General features: G+C 34.0%; 2 protein-coding genes and 1 pseudogene across 2 annotated transcripts; all 3 read right to left on the bottom strand.

Annotated features, from left to right (window-relative positions):
- Window positions 1–1,429: 1,429 nt before the first annotated feature.
- Window positions 1,430–4,152, bottom strand: LOC112034240 (probable cinnamyl alcohol dehydrogenase 1). Its single transcript, XM_065776853.1, has 6 exons — window positions 4,026–4,152; window positions 3,255–3,368; window positions 2,948–3,178; window positions 2,421–2,706; window positions 1,969–2,119; window positions 1,430–1,850 (listed from the first exon to the last, which is right to left on the bottom strand). The coding sequence occupies exons 1-6, from the start codon at window positions 4,112–4,114 to the stop codon at window positions 1,654–1,656; spliced, it is 1,068 nt and encodes a 355-aa protein (XP_065632925.1). The 5' UTR covers window positions 4,115–4,152; the 3' UTR covers window positions 1,430–1,653.
- Window positions 4,153–7,270: 3,118 nt separating this feature from the next.
- LOC112030224 (triacylglycerol lipase 2) lies at window positions 7,271–9,604 on the bottom strand. Its single transcript, XM_024062913.1, has 9 exons — window positions 9,473–9,604; window positions 9,271–9,378; window positions 9,003–9,143; window positions 8,805–8,915; window positions 8,547–8,690; window positions 8,411–8,451; window positions 8,019–8,098; window positions 7,838–7,933; window positions 7,271–7,593 (listed from the first exon to the last, which is right to left on the bottom strand). The coding sequence occupies exons 1-9, from the start codon at window positions 9,602–9,604 to the stop codon at window positions 7,271–7,273; spliced, it is 1,176 nt and encodes a 391-aa protein (XP_023918681.1).
- An 8,805-nt stretch (window positions 9,605–18,409) lies between these two features.
- On the bottom strand, window positions 18,410–23,701 carry LOC112030223 (probable cinnamyl alcohol dehydrogenase 1; annotated as a pseudogene).
- Window positions 23,702–25,485: the final 1,784 nt, after the last annotated feature.

Below are 25,485 nucleotides of genomic sequence, written 5' to 3'. Positions count from 1 at the left end.
TTTATTGTATTGGGCTCATTGGGCCATCATCCAATTCTTCTTTGAGCTTGGGCCCTAAATTGTGACCCTACAATGCTAAATATATTTACTCCAAATTAAAATTTCCTACAAGCAAATTTTGAATTGTAATCGTGAAAATCTAGCACCTACTTTCACAAACATAATCCCCCACAAACCAAGATCCATAGGATTGATTTAAACCAGAAATTCTTGAAGCAGCCCATTGACTAAGTGATAGCAAGCTGTGTTTCCTATCAAATTAGTGAAAAGATTTAAAAGTTTCAACATCTTAGCTTATATATGAGAAATTTTAACAACTATTTCCCCTGGAACTAAAAATTTTACAGCCAAAAAACTTGAGAATACTCAGTTTGATGAATGAAAGTCAAACAGCTTGGAAAAAGGATATGACCAAAAAAAGAGGAGTCCTTAACAAAAATTTAGAATCACAAAAACCACCCTTTGATTTTTAAAGATGAAATGAAATACTCAGAAATATATTAAAGATGTTATCCTCTCTTTTGATTTGTAAACTAAAGAGTTCTCTAAAAGTCAAACATAATAGTAAACATCCTAGGCATAAACATTTTGTACACCATCCGAAATTTGTGTACTGTATTCACATCAAACTCACCTACCAAATGCATTGTATATTGTCTTATTAAGTGTCTAAGAGGTCATAAAAATGTCAGTATAGTCAACGACTGCAAGATCTAGTCTTATCGATCATCAAATTTTATGGTATTGCCAAGAGCCTTGTAGCATAGAACTAGGGTTCAAATCGCCACTCCTTCACTTGTTGCCATATTTTTCAAATTGCAATCTTACACTATGTATCATATTATCTATAATTGCACCCATCACTAACAAATAAATAAGATATCACTTTTTTCAAATCCCTCTATAAAGCCTGATCTATCATGAATAAGATTTCAAATATTATGATGTGAGAGATACATAGTGAGAAAGAGAGCAATGTGTGAATTTAAGTGTTGTAATCTCTATTTAATATAGTGAAATTATTCGAAGTTTGTTTCGTGATTTTTCCCATCAAGGAGAAAGGGTTTTTTACGTAAATCTTTGTGTTCTTGTGCTTCTGCTGTGCTTGCGAAAATTTATTCCCAGTTATATAGAATTTATTCCCAACAATTATATAGTATAAAATAAATGTCTCATGTTTCGTGCTCAAGATACGTCAATGATTATTTGGGTGGGGGGGGGGGGGGGGAATAGGGTAGTGACAAACAAAAAAACAACATTATTAAAAATGAGGTCAAATGTTTGGACTAAGATCAAAATATTATATGTCGAGGATAAAATCTGAGTCGACCCAAACATAGAGGATGAAATTTACATATTACTTTACCATATATATATTGTTCCCACAAGCACTTGCACAACACAGGTGACAAGACTATGATACAAAGGGTTCACAATTTAAAAGTTCACACTTCTAATTTTTATTAAATCATTCCTCACAATATTGCTCAACAATCCATTCACTTATTTCAGGCTAGTATGCAAGTAAAACCATTCCTCACAATACCACTCAACAATCTGTTAGAGTTTCAACATTTGATCCAATACCTTCAATGTACCTAAAATATGAACATAATATCAAGAAGAGGAATTTTTCTTGTGCTTTTAGCAGTATCATTTTATGGAGTTCTTAATATCGATCACAAACCGATACCTCACGTCTCTCTTTATTAGCCTCTCAAGAGCTTCATTTGCATAGTGAATTGGAATTACTTCTATGTTTGGGTAAATTTTATGAGCACTACAGAAGTCTATCATTTCTCGTGTCAACTTTGTACCACCTGTAATGCTACCAGAAATGGTTTTCATTCCTGTCAAAAGATCAATGAATGTTGTTCAATATTACACTCAAGCCTAGAAAGCTATCACCAACTAAAAGAGTTCTTAAAATTGCATTAAACTCTTCAAAACTGATAGTTTTCAAAGTACCTATGTTAAGGCTTGCAGGATGGAATTTGACTTCACTTGGGAATGCCACTAGGACTAGAACACCACCAGTTTTCAACAGTGACAAGTATGGATCAAATGGGTGATCACCAGCTGCAGTGTCAATTATAAAATCTAATGACTTAGCCTCGACCTGTAAATAACATGCTAACAATCAATACAACAATCCATAAAGATAGGTAAACAATTTCAATATTGCTAATGTTAATAGGGCAACAAATGCTCTATAATCAGGATTGGAAAATCAGAGTGAGAATAATGATAAGGTACGATACTGTTGCTCATGGTTCAATTTCTTAAATAATGGCCAAGATTTAGAAATGGATATTGAATTAGGGCCTACTGATGACTTCTTGTTGTGTGTTTTTTTTTTCAATAAATTCAGCTTGTTCATAAAATTAAAAATCTTTATAAGAAATTGTATGTAAATCTACCTTCATCTGCTCTTGGTCAGATGAGATCACAAATTTGTCTGCCCAAAGCAAAGTTAGAGCTTCCTCTTTCTTGGATATGCTAGTGCTGAGAACAGTCACATTCAACCCAAATGCCTTCCCAAACTTCACTGCCATGTGACCAAGACCTCCAAGTCCGATCACTCCCAGAGATTTACCAGGTTGGTTCATTTTGTGGCGTATCATGGGACTGTACACGGTAATTCCAGCACAAAGCAAAGGAGCTGCTGAAGCCAATGGATAGTCATCAGGTATCCTGAAGCAGTACCTGCAAGACCAAAACTAATATTCTTAATTTGTGAAAAACTTGCCAAATCCCATGAGTGTAAGGCTAAAAGGTCACAATTATCACATCAAATTATCAAATTCAGCAGAAACTTTTATTTAAACCAGGGTTTTGTTTTTTTTGGGGGGGGGGGGGGGAGGGTTTCATATTATTATGTAATAGTGAATTTTGCATCTATAGGAAAATGAAGAAAGAGAATACAGTAGTATCAAAGAATACTTACCTATCATGGACAACAATATAGCTGGAATATCCTCCTTTTGTAATAGTACCATCATCATCCACCCCATTAAAGGTTAAAACTGGTCTTTTTACGCAATTAATTTCTTCTTCATCGTTACAGTACTCACAATCTCTACATGAATTGACATAAGTTCCTACTCCAACGTGGTCACCAACTTTGAAGCGGTTAACACTAGAACCAACCTCTTGCACAATGCCAACAATCTCATGTCTGGTGTGCAAATATTAAATTTATATCAGTTCATAAAAATCTAAAACTTCTCATAGTATACAGCTTGTCCACTTACCCAGGCACCAAAGGATACTTTGAATCCCCATGTTTATTCCTGGTCCAAGCTACATCAGCATAACAAACTCCACAGTGTGTAATTTTTATTGAAACATCATCACTCCTTACAGTCCTGATCAGAACATTTCCCAGGTTAATTCTCGATCAGAACAAACAGCATATAACAATCAAGCAATGCAAATTTCAAACATTATTAATCATGGTTCTCAAATCATATAAGAACTCAGGCATAGGATCATTATTGTCAACTAATGATATGGAAAACAACATTTGAAATCCAAGTAGAAATTCTATTCTTTTTCTTAAAAAATGACATCACCTATTTGATATTTGATAAAAGAGTAGGTGCAATGGTTTTGCAACTACATAGTGCATAGACAAATCAAGAAATGTTGACTTTAGCACCCCCAAAATAAAATTATCCAAGAAAAGTTGAAATGAGAACTAACACTTGAGGCCTGTTTGGTCGCTCAATAAAATTTGATGGCTACACTCATATTTCTAAACACTTTTTCATGAACAAATCCAATACTTATTGGCAATTCAAGATTTACGTACCATCATCGAAAGTAATTTGAAGTGAGGACATTTCATGAAAGTAGAGCTGACTATGTTACAGAAATGGCTTCAATTTCGTTTTATTTTTTTAATAGCCCCCTTCAAGATGATGGATTTGTATGTTAAAACAATGAATATTAGTGTTCAAATTCATGGACAACCAAACTTTTCCTTAATAAACTATGTGTAAACATAGAGGCTTCTTATATACCTGCGGTTGAAGCTGTAAGGTGACAAAACGCCAGATGCATCTCTTGCTGCCCATCCAAGGCAATCTTCATTTGCACTCAAGGAGCTCATTTTTCACTGGTTTACCATAAAGCAATCAAATATCAGCTTATAATAAAATCAAGAAATTGACTTTCTAGCGTAAAACAAAACTGTGAATATTGGCAACTTATATNTCTATGTCCACTGTTAACATCACTTTTTTATTTACTAATAATCACTTACCACATCAATAGTTTGTAATTTTTTTTGTAAAAAAGTTTATATCTCTAGCAGTATTCTTGTTAATAAATCATATTAGAAAAATTTTGACACCATTTTTATAAGAAACTAGTTGCGGACCTGCGTGTTGCGCTTGATAATTTCTTTTATGGTGATTGGATGTTTTGGTCATGGAATTTATTTTGTATTATTAGAGATTAGTATTTGAAATAGAAAGATGAAATTTTATTGTTGAATTAATTTTTTGGAACATAATTTCTGCCATACTTGGTTTGCTAATTTGTACATTTCCAAGTTAATTGAGTACATTTTGCATGTCACATGTAATTCTTCGTTTCTATAAGGGTAAGGGCAATCACGATCCCAATGACTCACTCCATTTTTCTTGTATGTTTGGTTTTTAGGGATGCAAAATGTGCTTGTTCCAAAAGTTATATGTCGAAAGATTTGTCGATTGTTTTGCAGCAGTTGTTCCCCATCTTGTTGGTTTAGAATTGATATTAGTAGTTGGATTCCTTCCTCATTTGATTCACATAAGAGTGCAATTGCAAGTCCATATTTTGCATTTTTGTCCCCTTCTTTGTTGGTTTGAAGAAGGATTTCTTTTCTTGCTTTAGTTTTACCTTGCACAAAATATTTGTGAGCTCCGACCCAAAATAGTGCTTGTTTGTTTCTAGCCCCAAAGCATCGATGAATGAGTTTTCTTCATCTTTTCGAAGGAATAAAGGATTTTGAAGCAGTCCAATCAGATTGATGTGGTGAAGAACTTTTATTTTTTTAGTTAGTGGATTAAATCGCTTGCAGTTGTTTTTTAAAACAAAGAACACATATTAAGAAATTAATGTACTAAAAAATACATATTTTAATACTATATTATAAAATTGAGAAACATTTATTTTCCTTTAAACACACTTTTCATGCCTACAATTTGGTTCAAGTTCAATTTATTTTGTATCCCCATATTTAAAAAGTTAAATTTCATTCCAGAGAAATTATGACTTCTAAAATTTGTATATGTAATACTAAAAATTTAGGAAAAAAACAAAAATACCAACTAAGTTAAATTACCGTCTGAAAAAGTATAGTATGCTCATATCAATATGACAAAGCAACTACTTCCCAATTAGAAGAAATGTGAAACTTCATTTAGGCAAATCATGAAGTAATTAAGAAAGTATTACCTTACCACTTGCAAGTTGATTTTCTGTTCTTTAAATCGGAGTAGAGAAGGGGAGAAGTTTATTCATTTTCTTGACTAGTTGGATAAGGAGAATAGCAAGCAACAAAAGTTCACTTACAACCGTTGGATATCTATTGATGAGCAAGTATTGAATTTTGGCAGAAGTAACTGAAAGAGAGGCATCCAAACGAACAGAGATAGGGAAAATAAATCTCTACAAAACAAGACAAAAGACACTAACATATGTACCCTATCCTAATAATCTGTATATGCTAAATAGCATAACCTATAACGTTCCTATGACAATATCTATACAGCAGGGACCCAAAAAATGTATTATTAAATACATGTAAATAGCTGCAAATTGATTAATGTCCGCATCAGTTACTTAAGACAAAGTTATTAATTTTGGTGATTGTTAGTTTGTTTTTAAGATTTATATCTTGTCCCATGATATGGTGTAATAACATAAACAAGTGGCTACTTGAAGACAGACCTTGAAGTAGCGTGTGAGTAATGTTCATTAGTGTAGGAGTCGTTTGAATTGTTCAATCTTCATTCTCTTCAACCTTTGCCTTTTTACAATGAAAGATATACTTGCCACCATTTTTTAATAGATTCATATAAATTATGTTTAAACAGGATGACGTAATATAGATTTTTTTTAATAATTTTAGTTGATAACAATAATATATTTGTATGATTTTAATTGTAAGAATATTAGAATATTATGGAGAAGAGATGATAGATTCATTATATTTTTTAAAATGGGAAATTGTCATAAATAATTGAAGTATTTGGTTGTGAGAGGCAAATGATTTGAAAGCTTCATGTTTGATTAGGACTGGGATGGTGTAAGTTTTGAAATAAACGGAAAGGTAATATATATACTTTCATGAACTGATTTATTAGATAATTGAAAACAGGGGACGTTGAAGGGTCTTTGTAATAAAAATTTGTAAATTATGTTTAAAGGTAAAATAAATATTATTTTTGGCTGTTAAGTTACAGCACTATTGAGCAACATAAAAGAGGTCCTTTTATTTTTCTAACGACATTTCGTTTTAAAATTTGATATTAAAAATTACTAATGAATCAATTATTGAAAGCAGTATATGTGTGGTAATGGGTAAGATTTTGGCACAGTAGTTGGTGGTAGTATATTTAGGTTCTCCAATCAAATGAAATCCACCTAAATGAATTAGATTTTTTTTTTTTTTTTTAAATGCAACATTGTTTGTATTTTAACACGTTTTTTATAAATATAAAAGGCGAAAACCTATTTTCGTCCTTACATTTTCACACGATTTTCACTTTGGTCAATATATTTTATTTTCTCCGCTTTTAGTCCCTAAAATCAAAAAAAGGATCTTGTTTTTGTCCTTACCGTCAGTGCCTTAACGGCAAAGTCCTAAGCGTCAGACGGCACTGATGGTAGGGACAAAAACGAGATCGCTTTTTTGATTTTAGGAATTAAAAGCGGTGAAAATAAAAGATAGGGACTAAAGTGAGAATTGCGTGAAAATATATGGACGAAATAAGCTGGCAAAAATAAGTTAGCAAAATAGTAACAAAAATAAATTGCATAGTAAAATAAGTTGGCAAAAATAATCTTTGCCAAACCTTCATTCATAATTCAAAGAGTTCTACATCAGATTACAAATGTAGAACCTTATTTCACAACCTTATAGGGCCAAAAGAAAAAAAAAAGGTTTAACCAAATATAGAGTTAAAATCAAATCTAATGTGCAGTACAAATAATAATGTGAAACTTTTGACTGGACCAAAGAATCATCTGTAGAGGATCTCTTAAAGAGTTTTGAAAATCAAGTTTGGGTCCTCAAGAAAGCCAACAGAGGATCATATACAACACTTTCCGCATTCTCAGCCATAACGAAATCAAAATGAGCATAGTCATCTCTGTACTGAAGCACGAGCTTGTCCTTCTGATGATCCTTAAGGTTGTCAAGCAAAAGCTTCACGTCATTAACGTCAGAAAGCGAATCCTTCCCTCCATAACCAATGAAAAGAGGAATGTCTTTTGGAATGCGTGTCAGATTGTACAGAGGAGGAGTGCACTGCCCGTAGTGCTTCTTGTTCTCACTGTCGTCCCCGTAGTCATACTTTGCTATGTTTCCAGCTAGAAGCACTATCCAAAATTTAAAAATACGTAGAATTAATACATTTATAAAGTCCTTGTGTTCTAAGGAATTCAATTAAATTAACCTTTCAATTACATTCGAAGTAAAACGACTCTGACTATTAACCTATTACTTGAACGGCTAAATGACAATGAGATATGCACGTATAGGTTTATTTTTATATTCATAAAATTCAAGGTTTAAAAAAGACAAAGGCGAGCTTAGTGGAGTATCCAAAATTCAGAGACTTACTCTGAGACAAATGGACTACGTTCTTTGTTGACGTTGACTGGGGTGTATGTTCCAGAAAAACATCATAGGTGGAAGGCTTTATGCAGCAATTTGGGCCTATAAATAGAAATGTCACATGTAAATCAGTAGTGTTAGGGAAAGGGAGATTATATATTATGAAGTTAAGGCAAGTGAAAACAACCTGCAACAGTGGATACCAGGTTGCTACAGTCAATGGATGGTAAGTGGCAGACACCTTCCAGAAGTTTGCCAGCAACCGACCTGTTTACTAGGAAAAGAAGATGGTTAGTGGTCTAATTTTTCACAATTTGGGTAACTTTCGAAAATCTTTAAACAAGTCTCAGCAAGTGAGAATAGTTGTACATATTGATTAATGTCGAAATATCATAGATAGAAATCACCAGTCTCATTCTTTCGTTGAAAAATTACTCAGGAAATGGCCGAAAAGACAATACCAAAAAAACAAAACCTTTAATCATTAATTGCAAGAATGTGCAAGTTTTTTTTCCTTTTTTTTTTTTTCCAAGCAAATGCAAGATGGTACTGAATTAAGATGGCTTATTGCTTCCTCACCCTCCAGCAATGAATTCACCGAGACCCAGCAAGTATGCGCGCTGTTAAGTTTCAAAAAAGAGTTATGATATTGAATTCGTAAATAACAAAATATGGGCTTCAGAATTGAACAGGAGAGTTTCATAATTTGCCTTACTTGGGCTAGATGTGTATTGGCAATAGCCCTTGCAAACACCGAGGACACCTGACCTGTATAAGCAATTGGGCAAAGCAAAGCAGCGGATTTTGTCAGGTTCACCAGCTTCTCTTGGGAAAAGGAGGCTAAAGCAAGCAAAGTTCCCTACAAATTAGAAAAATTGGCCTTACTTTCACCGATCATATGCCTAGCAAAACCCAGAAAGATAAGTAACGTCCGTAAGTAGAATATATGGTAGCAACTATTCCCCATATTTACCATGGAATGCCCAACATAGTACAGTTTCTGCCCTGTCTGATTATGTATATAGTCATACATAGCAGGAAGATCATCATTGACTAATTGTTCCCACGTCCAATCCCAGTAAGCCTATATAGTAAGAAGAGATTAAAAATTACAAAGTATTTCAATGTGGTTCATATAATGCAGTCGACATTTTGTTAAAACAAAGAGAACCAGATCATTAGCACTGAGTGAAGTATGTCCACGGCTAGATATTGTTCCTCGATTGTTGCCTATCCACACATCAAACCCATTATCTGCTAAGATGAAAGCCAGAGATTTATTTGGAGAATTGAACAGCCACGTTGCAGCATCCTGTGACCAACCATAACTCGTCTTAGTTTATTGATGTTATATTCTTCCATGCATAAAAATACCTCGAGCACACATACAAAAAGAAACATAGTTCAAATATATGGGATCGAGGGTTCTAACTCCTAACCATGAAAATCCCATGTTGTAACAAAACCGGTGGCCTATTTGCCGTCTTACTAGTCCTCCCCACCGGAATCCTCTGCACGCCAAGAATATAACCATCTTTTGTTGTTACCTGAACCATCAAAATTTAATCACATTAGACACTAGTATAAGTCACAAAATGAAAAGGCTATATAAACTAAAAATCACGCAATCCTGGTAGATACTTTATGTTCTTCACAAATATAGCCTTTTGTCTCCACCATGGATTTGCATAGACTATCATGACTAATGTCATGAGCAACTGCTGATGCAAATAATAGAATAGCTAGAAGTAGAGTGGTTGATGTGTAATCCATTCTCATTTCAGTGGTGTAACAACTTTCACACTTCTAGCAATTTAAGCTTGAAGAATTCAAATACAGACAGAATAGTATGTTGTTTGGTGACTTGAATTACATATGTTTCATGATGGTGTATTTTAATATCAAAATGAATATAGAACGTTTTGTAACTCAATGCGAGTAAGTTCCATCTTTCTCTCCCTACAACTTGGCTTTTATAGATGAAAGGTATGTTTGGTTAGGTGTTCTAGAAAATTAAAAGAACGTTTTTAAAACTTAAAACTCAGCTTTGCAACCACAACTTCTCACAACTTTTTTACAAACTCTAATTTTAAATTCAAAACACAATTTTCTAACAGTTTATACAAGCGCACTCAAATTGTTGTTAAGAAGCTGTTTGCTTGCCATTCTGGTTGTCTAAAAATTTGCTGTTGGGAATGTTTATTTTGGAAGTTTGTTGACAAGAAACAGTATTTAACTAAAAAATCGTTCACTTGCCATGGATAGGACTAGGTCAAGCAAAACCTTTCAAAATTTGAAATTTTCTATACTGTTATTAATGAAACGACTAATGCTTTGATTTCATTCAAACCTCAAAAAGTAGGGTGTTATTTCACCTCTTTTTTTTTTTTTAATTTATAATTTTTTTCATCTAGAGAACTTTAAAATTTTAAGCTTTTTTTCTTCTACAAAACTTAGAATGGCATATGCAAAATTTTAAGTTAAGGGTACTAAAAGTACGTTAATTAATTCAAAAGAAAAAGTTAATTAGATGATAATTGATTTGTAAATATTTTAAGAAGTGAGTTGATACTTATTGGAAGTGATAATTAAAATAAAATCAAAATTAGTTTTGTTTTATTAATTAGTCTCATTTTGATGTATTTGTGTTGGTTTTATTTTGTACCAAATTTATATGTAATTCTCCATATTTTGATATATTTTTTGGTGGGATTACATGTTGTCTTAGTTGGTTTGCTTTAGCCCTAGAAAAAGGTTTGTCAAAGCAGTTTAGAGTGGGTTTGTGGCTTGCTCGGGACAAAGATTGCTCGCAAAGTTGCCATGCATCAAGAAAGGGGGAGTTTTTTTGTCCTCTATGTGTCGCAACATTTCGCGACCTAGCTAGCTCACAATTAGTTCGCAATTAGAGTCAGGACAAATTGATCTCATCTGTAGACAACTCATTTCCAAAACAACACACAATACACACTCGTGCTTTCCAATTCTCTAAATCTCCAAAAATTGAGAAAAAAAATCCTAGAGAGAATACTGATAGTGATTTTGTGAGTGATGTGTTGCTCACTTTAGAGAGAGAGAGAGAGAGAGAGAGAGAGAGAGAGAGAGAGAGAGAGAGAGAGAGAGAAGCCATTTTTCTGTTGTTAGAATCTACAACTTTTCTCTTTTTTATCCCTCTCACCATGCTTTTTTCTTAAAGAGGAGATTGCTACCTTCACCACCTACACATATTCTGAGTGTTAGTGAGTTGTTGGTTGTGGGAACCTTTGGAGATCCAAACCACAAATCCTAACTTCACTTGGTGACTAGCAGTTGGTCACTCAACCGGCATAACTTTTTAGAAGAAAAGGCTCAGCTAAGTTGGATGCTAGCTAGACCTTGGAGGACTCAAGTACTTTGGGAGATTTAGGCTTGGAAGTTCTGCTTCAAGTTTGTATTGTATCTATTCTATAGTGGAGTTCCGACTTGGAGGGTTGATGGAAAGGTTTTTCACTTGGGTCTCCAATTTCCTCTTTGAAAAAACATTTTGGTGTTTTCGTTTGATTTGGTCTTTTATTTTCTGCACTCTATAATACTTTCTTGCTTTATATTGTTTATTGATGTGCATGGATAGTGAAATTGGCTAATCACTTATATTGGTACGCTTATTGTTAGTTAGGATTAAAAATGATTAAGAATTGGATATTGAAGGTCTAAATTTTTGATATTGTGTGAGCTTATCTTTCCATTAGTATCAAAGAGAGTACATTTGTTTGTGATTAATTTCTATGGCGTGATCTGTGACCCCCATTCTTCTATAGCTTGGAAAATCGCTTAATGCACCCCCTCTCTTCGATGGGAAATATTACGCATTTTGGAAAGTTCTTATTAGAGCAGTTCTTTATTCTCTGGATACTATTTAGGCCTCTTTTAAGCCCAAATAGTAAGGCGTTAAATAATATATATTAGAGAGTAAAAGACAAGCACAATGAGGCTTCTTATTCATACATGAAACTATAGATGCAATCAAGCTTGATGAACAACGCAGAGCCTTCACAAAGCTTCCACATATTCCCCAAGACGCCAACACTACAGTTTGGTACTCCCCATTTGTTATGAGTATATAGAGCCAACTCTATTAGAAACCTGCGGAGAGAAAGATAAGTCTTGAAAACAAAGCAGAGAGGCCTATGAAATGGAGAAGCTCATCAAATATGTAAAGAAGTTGAAGAAATTGCTAAGGTCTTCTAGTAGAAGCTCTGATCAAGATAATACAGAGGAACCGCTTCAATCTTAGGCTTAACATTTTTATTTGAGAGACAAAGGAACCAGTCGATCTTGCTATTTTATCTCCAGTCTCCTTTGTGATGTTGTAGAAGCCTGAAGAAAAGCACACACAACGCTATCTTGATGGAACAGAAACTAAACTGTTAGTTTCTGGTAGTAAACCTCGAATCCACGAGGGGTTTCCTTGAATCCACAAAAAAAAATAAAACTAGAATCCACCAAAAGAAAATTTGACAAAACGTCTGTGTTTATTGATAATAGTCTAATTTGCCTTCTGACGGCTACAAAACATATAAATACTGAGATAAATGTCTAAAAACCCTAATTTGCACCAATTACGTGATTAGGTGACAAAATACTGAAATTTACCAAAAATGGCAAAATTGAGTAATGCATAATCATAAACTACTGACCTTAAGGGTCATCCCAAAACAAACAGGATCTTATTCTGACTTTTAAACTAAAAGTTATTAAGGAAAAACAAGTATTACTATAAATAGCAAAAACACTGTTATCAGGGCCTTAATAAAGGAATTTGCCTAAATTTTGGCAAGGTTCATGGCATTTGGATCAGAACGCCATTTTCCTTCAACCTGCCAAATTTCATGCAATTCTGACACTATTTGTAACAATCCAAGGAAAAGCGCTAGCCACATCTGCGTCATACCTTCAAAACAATAGTCGCAATTGAGGCTCATTGTAGTTGTTAATAAAGCCCAGATCTACCCAATAAATACCCGATGTGGGACTAATCACACACCTACACACATCAGAGCGTATTTCCTTGCGTCGTTACATATGGTATCAATCAAATTGGGGCATCACAATACACTCTGATACCATATGTAACGACCCAAGGAAATACGCTCTGATGTGTGTGGGTGTGTGATAAGTCCCACATCGGGTATTTACTGGATTAAACTAGGTTTTATTAACAATTGCAAGGAGCCTCAATTGTGACTAGTCCTTTTGAGGTATAGCGCAGATGTGGCTAGCGCTTTTTCTTGGGTTGTTACTTATGGTATCAGAGCCAGGTTGGTAATTTCATGTGGGCTCAGGGACACTACTCCACAAAGTGGGCCCTAATGAGGACGTTAGGGATTTAAGTGGGGGAGATTGTGATACCCCAATTTGATTGATTGTGTGATATGTGTGGGTGTGTGATGGGTTCTACATCGGGTATTTACTGGGAAGATTTGAGTTTTATTAACAACTACAAGAAGTTTCAACTGTGAATAGTCCTTTTGAGGTATAGCATAGATGTGGTTAGCGTTTTTTTTTAGATCGTTATACTGTTACCTCGATGGCCCTTACTGGCACCTCCCTTTTATCTTGCGTTGTGCCTTCCTGCGTCCCTGCTGCTCCAAGAAGGCATGTGCTGTCTATTCTACATCACTTTCTCAACACCCAAACAGAAAACAAACACACGTAGAGAGATAGAGAGAGCAATACCTTAGTACAATCATTGAACACTTTCTGAAGAAGAACTTTATAATTCAAGGGCAACTTCAATTCCCAGAATCAAAGCCACGCAGTCCTTTGGTAAATCACCCAAATTGGGAGAAAATAGAAGAGAAATAGATATGAATTGTCAGAAAAGGATTTGCGAATAGTTTTATACAATTTGAAACAGAAATTGAATAGAAAAAAAAGGGGGAAAAAAAAAAGCATGCTTACCTTCTAAATTGTTTGTTATTGTAGAGAAGGAATGGGATAGCATCTGAATCATCTGTTGTTGCAGAGAATGAACAAAGTTTTTAAGTTTTCACAGTTTTTTTTTTTTTTTTTTTTTTCCGCTTCCTTTTGGATTTTCTTTTTTCCTCCATTTTGTTGGTTTGGAACGGAACATGCAAGCAATAAGACAAGGAACAGAGAGAATTTGAGAGGGGAGAATTGAACCCGCTATTCTGACCTATGTTTATATGGAGTTGCAGAGAAGAAACGGAAGTTAGAGTGATTCTGAACTTTTGATCAGGAATACAGCGTTAGGGATTTTGGGTTTGTGTTCTTTTTTCTTTTTTGATAAGTGGGTTTTTGTTTTTATAAAAATGTTTGATGAGAGGAAGATTCTGTTTGTTGGTTTGGAACACGCTGTTCTAATCTGTGTTTATATGGAGTTGCAACAAAGAGATGGAAGTGAGGATGACTCTGAACTTTCGATCGGGAAATATGGCGTTTGGGTTTGTGTTTTTTTTTTTTTTTTTTGGATAAGCCGGTTTGTGTTTTTATATAAACATTTGATGAAAAGGAGTCTCTCCAAATGCACCGTGCAGTATTTTAAAGAATAAATTGTATACATGGCTGTTTTCTAAGTGGGCATTTTGCCTACATGGCAGCACCTCCTTAATTGTAGGAATCAACTTTTTCTCAACTTCTGCTATTATATATAGTATATGATATAGAATATAGATTTTATAGTGCTTGGTTTCATGGTTATGGAAACTAGGAAAAATAAACACATATAGATAATAGCTAGGAACAAGTATAAGGATAGGATATTTCACTAGGAAACAGAGAAAATAAAAAAGTTAAAAGCAGTGGGAAAAATCTGAGATTTTTGTTTCTGATCAAAACCAAACCACTATAAATTTCAATTGTACCTTCATTCTGTTAACTAGACTATGATAATAGAACTAGCATAAACATGAGAACAAAATAATTAAAAAAAGAAAAGCACTTATCTATATATATAATAATAGGTGAAGTAGAGAGAGTGTGAAATTGAATTCCAAATTAGAACTCTAATTGTGTGTCACGTGTACACACCAAATTAGAGTTCTAATTTTGTGCCATGTGACTAGAATCTGAAATTGAAGTTAAATTTTGCATCATGTGGTTAAATGTATGTGGGCTCATTCTCATTAAAACCACTTCTATACATCGGGTCAAGTAAGTTACTGTGCTAATTAAGTTTTTTCTTAATTTTGCAGTCAAACGTGAAAACCAAAGAGATTAATATCGGTGATAAGAACTTGGTTTGGGTACATTACATAATTTCCAAAAAGATAAATGTATGTGGGCCCATTCTCATTAAAACTACTTCTATGTATCGGGTCAAGTGAGTTACTGTGCTAATTAAGTTTTTTCTTGATTTTGCAGTCAAATGTGAAAATCAAAGAGATTAATATCGGTGATAAGAACTTGGTTTGGGTACATTGCATAATTTCCAAAAAGATAGCAAAACCAGAGTTTGCATCTTTGTTATAAATTGCTTACAAAGTTTGCATCTTTACATTTGCATTGAGTTTCGAATTAAAGTGCTTTCTTCTTGGTTCTGACACTGAGTTTTGTTTACTATTCACTTACAAAGTTTGCATCTTTACATTTGTTATAAATTGCTAATATGTGAATAGATACACATTATGCCTAAAATTCACTGTCCTTATATTTGGCTTTTTGTTCAAGTTTGGCACCTGTAACAATGAAGAAAGCACTGCTGTGAACCGATGGATGATACTTTTTGCAGGCTGCAAAAGAACTTAGTAATCAATGGAATCTCACGCGAATTGGAGATGACCCGGTTGTAGATGTCTGGATGGTAGATGTGAGTCACTACGTTTTTAAAATTTTCAGTGAAGGTAAAGGTTATGAACAATGTAAATTTTCCGGAGAGAGATTTATTATTCTATATTTACGCAAGTTTGGTTGCCTTCTTGGAGTGGATCACTCCACCCTATCTTTCTACTGAAATTTTTTATTTAGATTGTTACAATTTAATCCGAAATTTTATTTGAATTTTCCTATTGTTGTTACTATCATATATTATCATTTCAATTGTTCAATTAGAATCTGAAATTGGAGTCCAATTTTACTATACACGTGTACAATCTAATTATTTTTAATTTTGCTGTCATGTAGAAGCCAATGAGATGAAATTAATAACACATTAAACACTCATGCTTTGGGAATCAGTAGTACTAATCTAAATCCATTGGACCTGCTTCGTGATAATACAACTATGAAGGATGTATAAAAACACGCACAAACCCATCTCTCTATAAAAAAGAGATTAGAGAGAATTTCTTTTATCGGCAATGAAACTTCAGAGGTTTTTTCTTCACACAAATGTCCATCATGTTACAAAATGACCCATCGTAAAACTACAAAATGAGTACAACTCTGAGGGTTTTTTTTTTCAAAATATTTTAAATTTTTTAAGCTACGAAAATTTCAATCACCAATAGAGATTGAAGATTCAAAAGCGTGAATGGATCTTTTGGATAAACATTGTCACCAAGGTTCATCTTTCTGTGTAAAATATATATACTGCTAAGTTTTATTAATGAAATTTTCTGGTTAATAATATGAATTTAGACTTAACTGAGTCTTTTAAACATGAATAAACTCATGATTAATAATATATCCATTCTCGTACGGTAGCACGGGGCTACATACTAGTTTAATGTAAAAAGGAAGTGTAACAATAGAAAAAGGAAATATAATGGGAGGTTGCAATCTCACAACACATACTTGATGATGCTAAATATATCCACTCCAAATTAAAATTTCCTACAAACAAATTTTGAATTGTAATCGTGAAAATCTAGCATCTAATTTCACAAACATAATCCCCCATAAACCAAGCCATAGGATTGATTTAAACCAGTGAAATTCTTGAAGCAGCCCATTGACTAAGTGAAAAGATTTAAAAGTTTGAACATCTTAGCTTATACATGAGAATTTTTAACAACTATTTCCCCTGGAACTAAAAATTTTACAGCCAAAAAATGTGAGAGTGCTCAGTTTGATGAATGAAAGTCAAACGGCTTGGAAAAAGGATATGACCAAAAAAAGAGGAGTCATTAACAAAAATTTAGAATCACAAAAACCACCCTTTGATTTTTATTACTGCCTTGTCTATGAAATGAAATACTCAGAAATACATAAAAAGATGTTATCCTCTCTTTTGACTTTTAAACTAAAGAGTTCTCTAAAAGCCAAACATAACAGTAAACATCCTAGGCATAAACATTCTGGACACCATCCAGAATTTGTGTACAGTATTCACATCAAACTCACCTACCAAATGCATTGTATATTGTCTTATTAAGTGTCTAATAGGTCATAAAGAATGTCAGTATAGTCAACGACTGTAAGATCTAATCTTATCAGTCATCAAATTTCACGGTATTGCCAAGAACCTTGTAGCTCAACAACATTAGCGGAGAACTAGGGTTCAAATCGCCACTCTGCCACTTGTTGCCATATTTTTCAATTGCAATCTTACACTACGTATCATATTCAGTATCTATAATTGCACCCATCACTAACCAATAAATAAGATATCACTTTTTTCAAATCCCTCTAAAGCTGGATCTACCATGAATAAGATTTCAAATATTACGATATGATCAATGGAATATATGTTGTGCAAAGGTAAAAGTATCAAATTTCATGGTATTGCCAAGAGCCATGTAGCTCGGCGACATTAATAGAAAACCTGGGTTCAGATCGCCACTCCCCCACTTGTTGCCATATTTTTCAAATTGCAATCTTACACTACGTATCATTTTCAGTATCTATAATTGCACCCAAATTCTAACCAATGAATAAGATATCGCTTTTCTCAAATCCCTCTAAAGCCAAATCTACCATGAATAAGATTTCAAATATTACGATGTGCTCAATGGAATATATGTTATTCAAAGGTAAAAGAAGAACAAGTAAACGAAACACAAGGCCACGGAATCCAGTGGTAATTGGCAGGAGCAATAAGAAGATGGATTTCATCAACACCTTCCCACCAAGCCATGGCAATTAAAAAAGCATGTAACAAAAGTGTTTCAACCCTAGCCCTAGCAAACCAATCACAAAAAATTGAATCGACATTGATGAAGCTAGGACAACTACAAGTCGTTTGAACTAAAAATTGAATGGAGAAAAGAGATATGGCTACTCTTTTCAGTTTAAGGGAAACAAAAATATTTATAGTTTCTGCATCGAATTGACTGAAGTGGACCTAAATGCTACCCCGATATGACTCAACAAAAGTTAAGCTTGAAGATATTATATAGATGAGATATAGATTGGGTAAAATATAGTATTAAAAAAAAAAAAAAAGATGTCTCGTGTTTTGTGCTCAAGATACGTCATGATTAATTGGCGAGAAAATAGGGTAGTGACAAATAAAAGAACAACATTTTTAAAAATGATGTCAAACGTTTGGACTAAGATCAAAATATTATATATCAAGGATAAAATCTAAGTCAACCCAAACAGAGAGGGTGTAATTTACATATTACTTTACCATATGTATATTGTTTCCACAAGCACCTACACAGCACAGGTGACAAGACTATGATACAAAAGGGTTCACAATTCTGATTTTTATTAAACCATTCCTCACAATATTGCTCAACAATACATTCACTTATTTCAGGCTAGTATGCAAGTAAAACCATTCCTCACAATACCACTCAACAACCTATCAGAGTTTCAATATTTGATCCAATACCTTCAATGTACCTAAAATATGAACATAAATATCGTGAAGAGGAATTTTCCTTGTGCCTTTAGCAGTATCATTTCAGGGAGTTCTCAACATCGGTCACAAACCAATACCTCACGTCTCTCTTTATTAGCCTCTCAAGAGCTTCATTTGCATAGTGAATTGGAATTACTTCTATGTTTGGGTAAATTTTCTGAGCTCTACAATAGTCTATCATTTCTTGTGTCGACTTTGTATCACCTATAACACTACCAGAAACAGTTTTCATTCCTGTCAAAAGATCAATGAATGTTGTTCAATATTACACTCAAGCCTAGAAAGCTATCACCAACTAAAAGAGTTCTTAAAATTGCATTAAACTTCAAAACTAACAGTTTTCAAAGTACCTATGTTAAGGCTTGCAGGATGGAATTTGACTTCACTTGGGAATGCCACTAGGACCAGAACACCACCAGTTTTCAATAGTGACATGTATGGATCAAATGGGTGATCACCAGCTGCTTTGTCAATCATAAAGTCTAATGACTTAGCCTTGGCTTGTAAATAGCATGCTAACAATCAATACAACAATCCATAAAGATAGGTAAATAATTTCAATATTGCTAATGTTAATAAGGCAATAAATGCTCTATAATCAAAATTGGAAAATCATAGTGAGAATGATGATAAGGTACGATATTGTCCCTCATGGTTCAATTTCTTAAATAATGGCCATAGATTCAGAAATGGATATTGAATTAGGGCCTACTAATGTGGAAAATCATGCCATGCCCCTTGTAAGACTTGTTGTCGTGTGTTTTTTTTTTTTTTTTCAATAAATTCATCTTGTTCATAAAATTAAAAAATCTTTATAAGAAATTTTATGTAAATCTACCTTCATCTGCTCTTGGTCAGATGAGACCACAAATTTGTCTGCACCAAGTAATGTTAGAGCTTCCTCTTTCTTGGATATGCTAGTGCTGAGAACAGTCACATTCAACCCAAACGCCTTCCCAAACTTCATTGCCATGCGACCAAGACCTCCAAGTCCAATCACTCCCAGAGATTTACCTGGTTGGTTCATCTTGTGGCATATCATGGGACTGTACACGGTGATTCAGCACAAAGCAAAGGAGTTGCTAAAGCCGATGGATAGTCATCAGGTATCCTGAAGCAATACCTACAAGACCACAACTAATATTCTTAATTTGTGAAAAACTTGCCAAATCCCATAAGGTCACAATTATCCCATCAAATTATCAAATTCAGCAGAAACATTTATTTAAACCAAGGTTTTGTTTTTGTTTTTTTTTTTTTTTTGTGGGGGGGGGGGGGGGGGGAGGGTTTCATATTATTATGTAATAGTGAATTTTGCATCTATAGGAAAATGAAGAAAGAGAATACAGTAGTATCAAAGAATACTTACCTATCATGGACAACAATATAGCTGGAATATCCTCTTTTTGTAATAGTACCATCATCAACCACCCCATTAAAAGTTAAAACTGGTCTTTTTACGCAATTAATTTCTTCTTCATCGTTAATTTCACAATAATAATGGCTTTCACAGAACTGACCACTTCACAGTAACAATGTGTAATTCATTACGCATTGTTTTTTACAAAATACATAAAACCAATGTTATGAATACTATTTCAGATTGTCTATTGGAATTGAATGTTTCGGTACCAATTCGATACTGGCTCATTTCAGTGTACAATTTCGAAACTACTGCAAATATATATATATATAATTTCATATCTTATTACTTCCAAAAAAAATTTATAAAAATTTATATTTTAATACATTTATAAAACTTGTTATCTTAGAACTAATATGATCACTTACTTAAACTACTATTATTTTATTAAAGTATACTAATTAATTCTTTTAATGGAAAAAAAAAAAACAAAAAACAAAAAACAAAAAGCAAAATGTACAAAATGAAAGTGGGCTTGCACCCTGCCCAACCTATTATGTTTTCAATATTTTATATTACTCTCAAGTCACCAGCTAGTTCACTCCCTTTTCTTTTCTTTTTTTTCTCTTCTATTTTCTCGTCCACACACGTCAAGTCACCAGCTGGTTCACTCTCTTTTCTTTTCTTTTCTTTTCTATTCTATTTTCTCATCCACACACGTTAAGTCAGTGAAGTCACACGTACTCCTCGATTTCCACTCTTCTTAGACTCAGTTTTAAATTTCCTTTCATCTTTGTTATTTTATGTTGTCTTCCTCTTTCTTCTACATTTTTCCTTTGTGTGTGTCTTCGTCAACAGTTCAACTTACCAGTGCTTCTCATCTTACTTTTCTCCACTTCTCACTCAAGTTTCTTACCATGGCTTTTTTGTTTTGCTTTATTTTTTTTTGTAAGGTACGTTTGTTTACTTCATTTCTTTCCTTCTTCTTCTTCTTCTTTTTTTTTTTTTTTTTTTTTGGTTGAGATTTTTTTGGTAAGGTATGTTAGCAACTTACCGAGGGTTTCTTGATTGAAAGAGTGAGGCGAAGGTTTCTTGTTTGAGAGAATGATCTAATTCCAAAGTCCAAACGATGCCGTATAGGAAAAAAAAAAAACAAGGAAGAGAGTCCAAAACGGTGCCGTTTAAGGCTTGAAACAAAGGACCAGTGTGAACCACCTGAACCGGTCACGGTTCACAAAACCGAGCTATCTGACCGTAGTTTGTACGGTTCACTGCTTTTTTCATAAAACAGTTCTTCATGGTTAACAGACCGAAAAAGTGGCCGGTTCGAGATTTTTCCGGTCGGATCGAACGGTCCGGTCCAAGTTTCAAAACTGTGCTTTTATATAGGAGGTAGAGTATGCAGTACAAGTAAGTATGCTATACAAGTAAACAAGGTCGGTCTAAAGCCCACATATCTTAATACACGTTAACTGTCCCCCTCAAACTCAAGGTGAATGTGAGACCAACTTGAAGTTGTCAACTAGAGTACGAAGACATCTCTTAGGATGTGACTTGGTGAAGATATCTGCAAGTTGATCTTTAGAGGAGACTGAGATTAGCTTGAGAGCACCATAGACAAGATGATAACATATAAAATGACAATCGATCTCGATGTATTTAGTTTGTTTATGGAAGACTCATTGTGAGTAATATGAATGACACTCTGGTTGTCACAATAAAGAGGAGTAGTAGAGAATGTGGACACACCTAAATCTTTAAGAAGCCATCGTAGCTAAAGAAGCGCAGATGTGGTATCAGCAAGAGCACGATATTCTGCTTCAGCATTAGAGCGGGCCACATGAGTTTGTTTCTTGCTTCGCTAAGGAATCAGAGAAGAGCCAAGAAGAAAGCAATAACCAGTGGTGGACCTGCGATCAATGGGATCTCCTGCCCAATCAGCATCAGAAACTACACGGAGAATAAGAGGAGATTGAGCAGAGTAGAAAAGACCGTAAAAAAGAGTGTCCTTTAGGTATCGAAGAATGCGCAAAACAACAGGATAGTGAGTCAATCGTGGAGCAAATAGATACTGGCTCACCTGGTGAACAGCATAGGAAATGTCTGGACGAGTGACAGTGAAATAAACTAGGTTGCCAACCAAGCGTCTGTAAAGAGAGGGATTAGACAATGGTTTCCCCCTTGATGGAGTCAGATGAGCATTTAGCTCAACTAGAGTGTCAACGGTCTTACTATTAGTGAGTCCAGCTCGAAATAAGAGTTCAGAGGCATACTTGGCTTGAGTAATATAAAGTCCATTTGCAGAATAAGTGATTTCAAGACCCAAGAAGTACTTGAATAATTGTATTGTATTTCTCAAATAATAGAATATATATGAGTGCCTTTATATAGGAGGCAGAGTGTGCAATACAAGTAAACAAGGTGGGCCTAAAGCCCACATATCCTAATACACGTTAACATACATACTATGGCTCAAAGTGTACTATGAAAGTATTATTATATTTGAAATGAAACTTAACAATTATATACTACTTCCGTCCCACTTTGTTTGTCCTCTATTCCATTTTGGGATGTCCTAAAATATTGTCCTGTTTCTAAAAATAAAAGTCATTAATTTACTAATGTTCCTATTATACCCCTATTTTATTAATAATTTAATTTTTTAATAAATTTATTTAAGGGTAGTTTTGAAAATATATACAATTTTAAAAGGTAGACAAGACAATAAATGATGTTTCCTTAAAAAATTTGACTTTTCAAACAGGACAAACAAAGTGAGACGGAGGGAGTATCAATTATTGCAAAAAATTAGATTAATTGAATGATATATATATATATATAAAGGAAGAAACACCCCCACTTTCTCAAAAATATAAAGGAAGAAACTCATAATAAAACCTGTGGTTTTGTCACAGATTGTCAAAGGGGGAGATTGTTAGGACATATGTGGTTCATATGTTAAGAACATATGTCATGATTTTATGTAATTGGTTAATCTTTTGATAAAACGCACTTTACTTGTATTTAGGTAGATCTAGGATGTGTTGAAATACTTCAAGAAACCATGTTTCAAGATCAAGTGTTGAAGCCTTCAAGTCTGTCCAAGATTCAAGCTGAAAAATGTCTGTCACTAAATCTCGACAGCTAGCATCTATCGAGACCTATAGAGTTTTCCAGTCCCATGGCTCGACAGCAGCTCGATAGATAGGGTATCTGTCGAGGTTTATGAAAAATAGAATTTTAATTATGTTTTGACTCTAATCAGTGTTTATGTGTTTGTGCCTTCTTTTCTCCTAATCCTAGACATATAAAAGGATTGTTTTAAGGGCCGTCAAAGAGTACAAAAGTTGCACAAGCATTGAGTAAAGTCTGTTCAAGCAATTTGTGACCGGAGACAAAATTTTGCCCTAGTTCATCTCTTTTGAAAAAGTTGTTGTGTATGTACACCTTTGGGTTTTGTAACCAAGCATCTTCTTGATCTTCATCGTGGATGAACTGAAGAACTTTGCAGCCAACAACTCTTTCTAGTTAGTGATTGAAGTCGTGTATTGGGATTCGCACATTAGTTAGTCACGTACTTGGGAGCCATGCATCAAAAAGGAAAAATTGTCACTACAGAACAAGTCCAATTGGGTATTGGAGTAAGGGTTCAACTATAAGTTGATAAGGTACTTGAGATTCCTTTACTTGTAACTACTTGTTGTGATAATAGTGGAATTTCGGGAGTGATGGCCTGAAAATCATCTGGTGGGGTTTTTGCCATCAAGTTTTCGCCATTCGTAAACAAATTTCCGTGTTATTTATTTTTCGCTGCATAATTAGTTTATTGGTGATTTGTTTGTGCTACCACGTGTTTGAATGTTAATTAACTTAATTAATTCACTTGACTAAATTAATTGGTTAATTTATCACAAGGGGTCAATTCGTATGTGGCCTATCATTCATGCACTCACAAGTCACATATGCACTGCGGTAATGGTGTTCATTCTTCTGATCTTATGACAGTCTAGGTACTAAAATTTTCTGTAACTTATTTACATATTATTTATTAAAAAAATGTGATTTTTGGTAATTTTTATATTAAATTCATGACAAAAAAGCTAAAAGTTAACCTTTTTTTTTTTTTAAATGTTAAAAGTTAGATTATTTGACATACAAAAAGTTTGTTTTTTTGCATTTTTCCAAGACCGTAGACGTTCGCTTAATCCAATTCACCTATTCCTAACTATTTGAGTTTTTGGAATTAACGGTAATATGCCATCGTAACGTGTTCTCTCTGCCTCCCAAGCAATAGCGAAAAATTGCATTCCACTCTCAATTACTTATTTATTTTTGATGAATCTCATGTTCTAAAATCCCACAAAAATTAGCTACTAACTTACAGTACGTGCTAACTCCACCATTTTAGTGCTGGAAGATGTTAGCTAATGCTAACTGCACTATCTTTGTACATGATGAGATTAGGTGACCTTCTCAGAGAGAGAGAGAGAGAGAGAGAGAGAGAGAGAGAGAGAGAGAGAGAGAGTCTCTCTCTCTCTCAGTAAGTAAGCTAACACCACTTGAGACCTGGTCAATTATGGTAAGCGAGAAATTATAAGATCCACATGGTGCGTGATGAGATTGTGGAAGATATTAGCTCATGCTAACTGCACTATCTTTGTGCGTGATGAGATTAGGTGACCTGCTCTCAATATTCTCTCTCTCTCTCTCTCTCTCTCTCTCTCTCTCTCAGAGTAAGTAAGTTAACACCACTTAAGACCTGGTCAATTGTGGTAAACGAGAAATTATAAGTTTTACATGGTGGACAAGTGACATGGTCCACCAATCCACTAAAAGACTTACACTTGTTTAAAATTGTTAAGTTAAATTTTTTTTTTTTAACAGAAAGTGATTACTGACTCAACAATTTTAAAGAAGTGGAAGCTTTTTAGTGGAATGGTAGACAAGTGACGTGGTCTACCATTCCACTATAAGATTCACACCTATTTAAAATTGCTAAGTTAAAAAAAATAAATAAATAAATAAACAAAAAGTGATTACTGACTCAGTAATTTTAAACAAGTGGGAGTCTTTTAGTGGTATGGTGGACAAGTGACGTGATCTACTAGAGCCTGTAGTATTCTCGTGGTAAACGCTCCTGGCAAGGATATATACTAATCTTGGGGGATTAGAGCCTGCGGTATTTTTGTCCAATGATTTCCTGACCTGAAAGCATTAAATTAGAAACATAAGGAACAACCAAATATCCCTAGCTGATTTTGTAGTTGCTTAGCACCTAGATTTCCTCCCCTGATAATCAGAATGAGAATAGATCTTGTTGCATTTTTTAAGAACTTGTGGGTATATTAAAGTGTAAAAGATTGAAATATATGCCTTCTTACTTATCAAAAAAAGATATACCATCTCCTTCAAAAAAATAATAAATAAATAAATAAAAGAAAAAGATATAATATACTATCCCACGAAGTGGTACGTCCCAAGATAAAAACTATGTAGTGCATACCATATCTATCAATTTGAGTGAGAGTTTTAGGTAAGTAAAAAAAT

This window comes from Quercus suber, unplaced genomic scaffold (genome assembly GCF_002906115.3).
Source record: "Quercus suber isolate HL8 unplaced genomic scaffold, Cork oak 2.0 scaffold_143, whole genome shotgun sequence".
Taxonomy (NCBI): domain Eukaryota; kingdom Viridiplantae; phylum Streptophyta; class Magnoliopsida; order Fagales; family Fagaceae; genus Quercus; species Quercus suber.
This window is presented reverse-complemented; position numbering and strand designations above follow the sequence as displayed.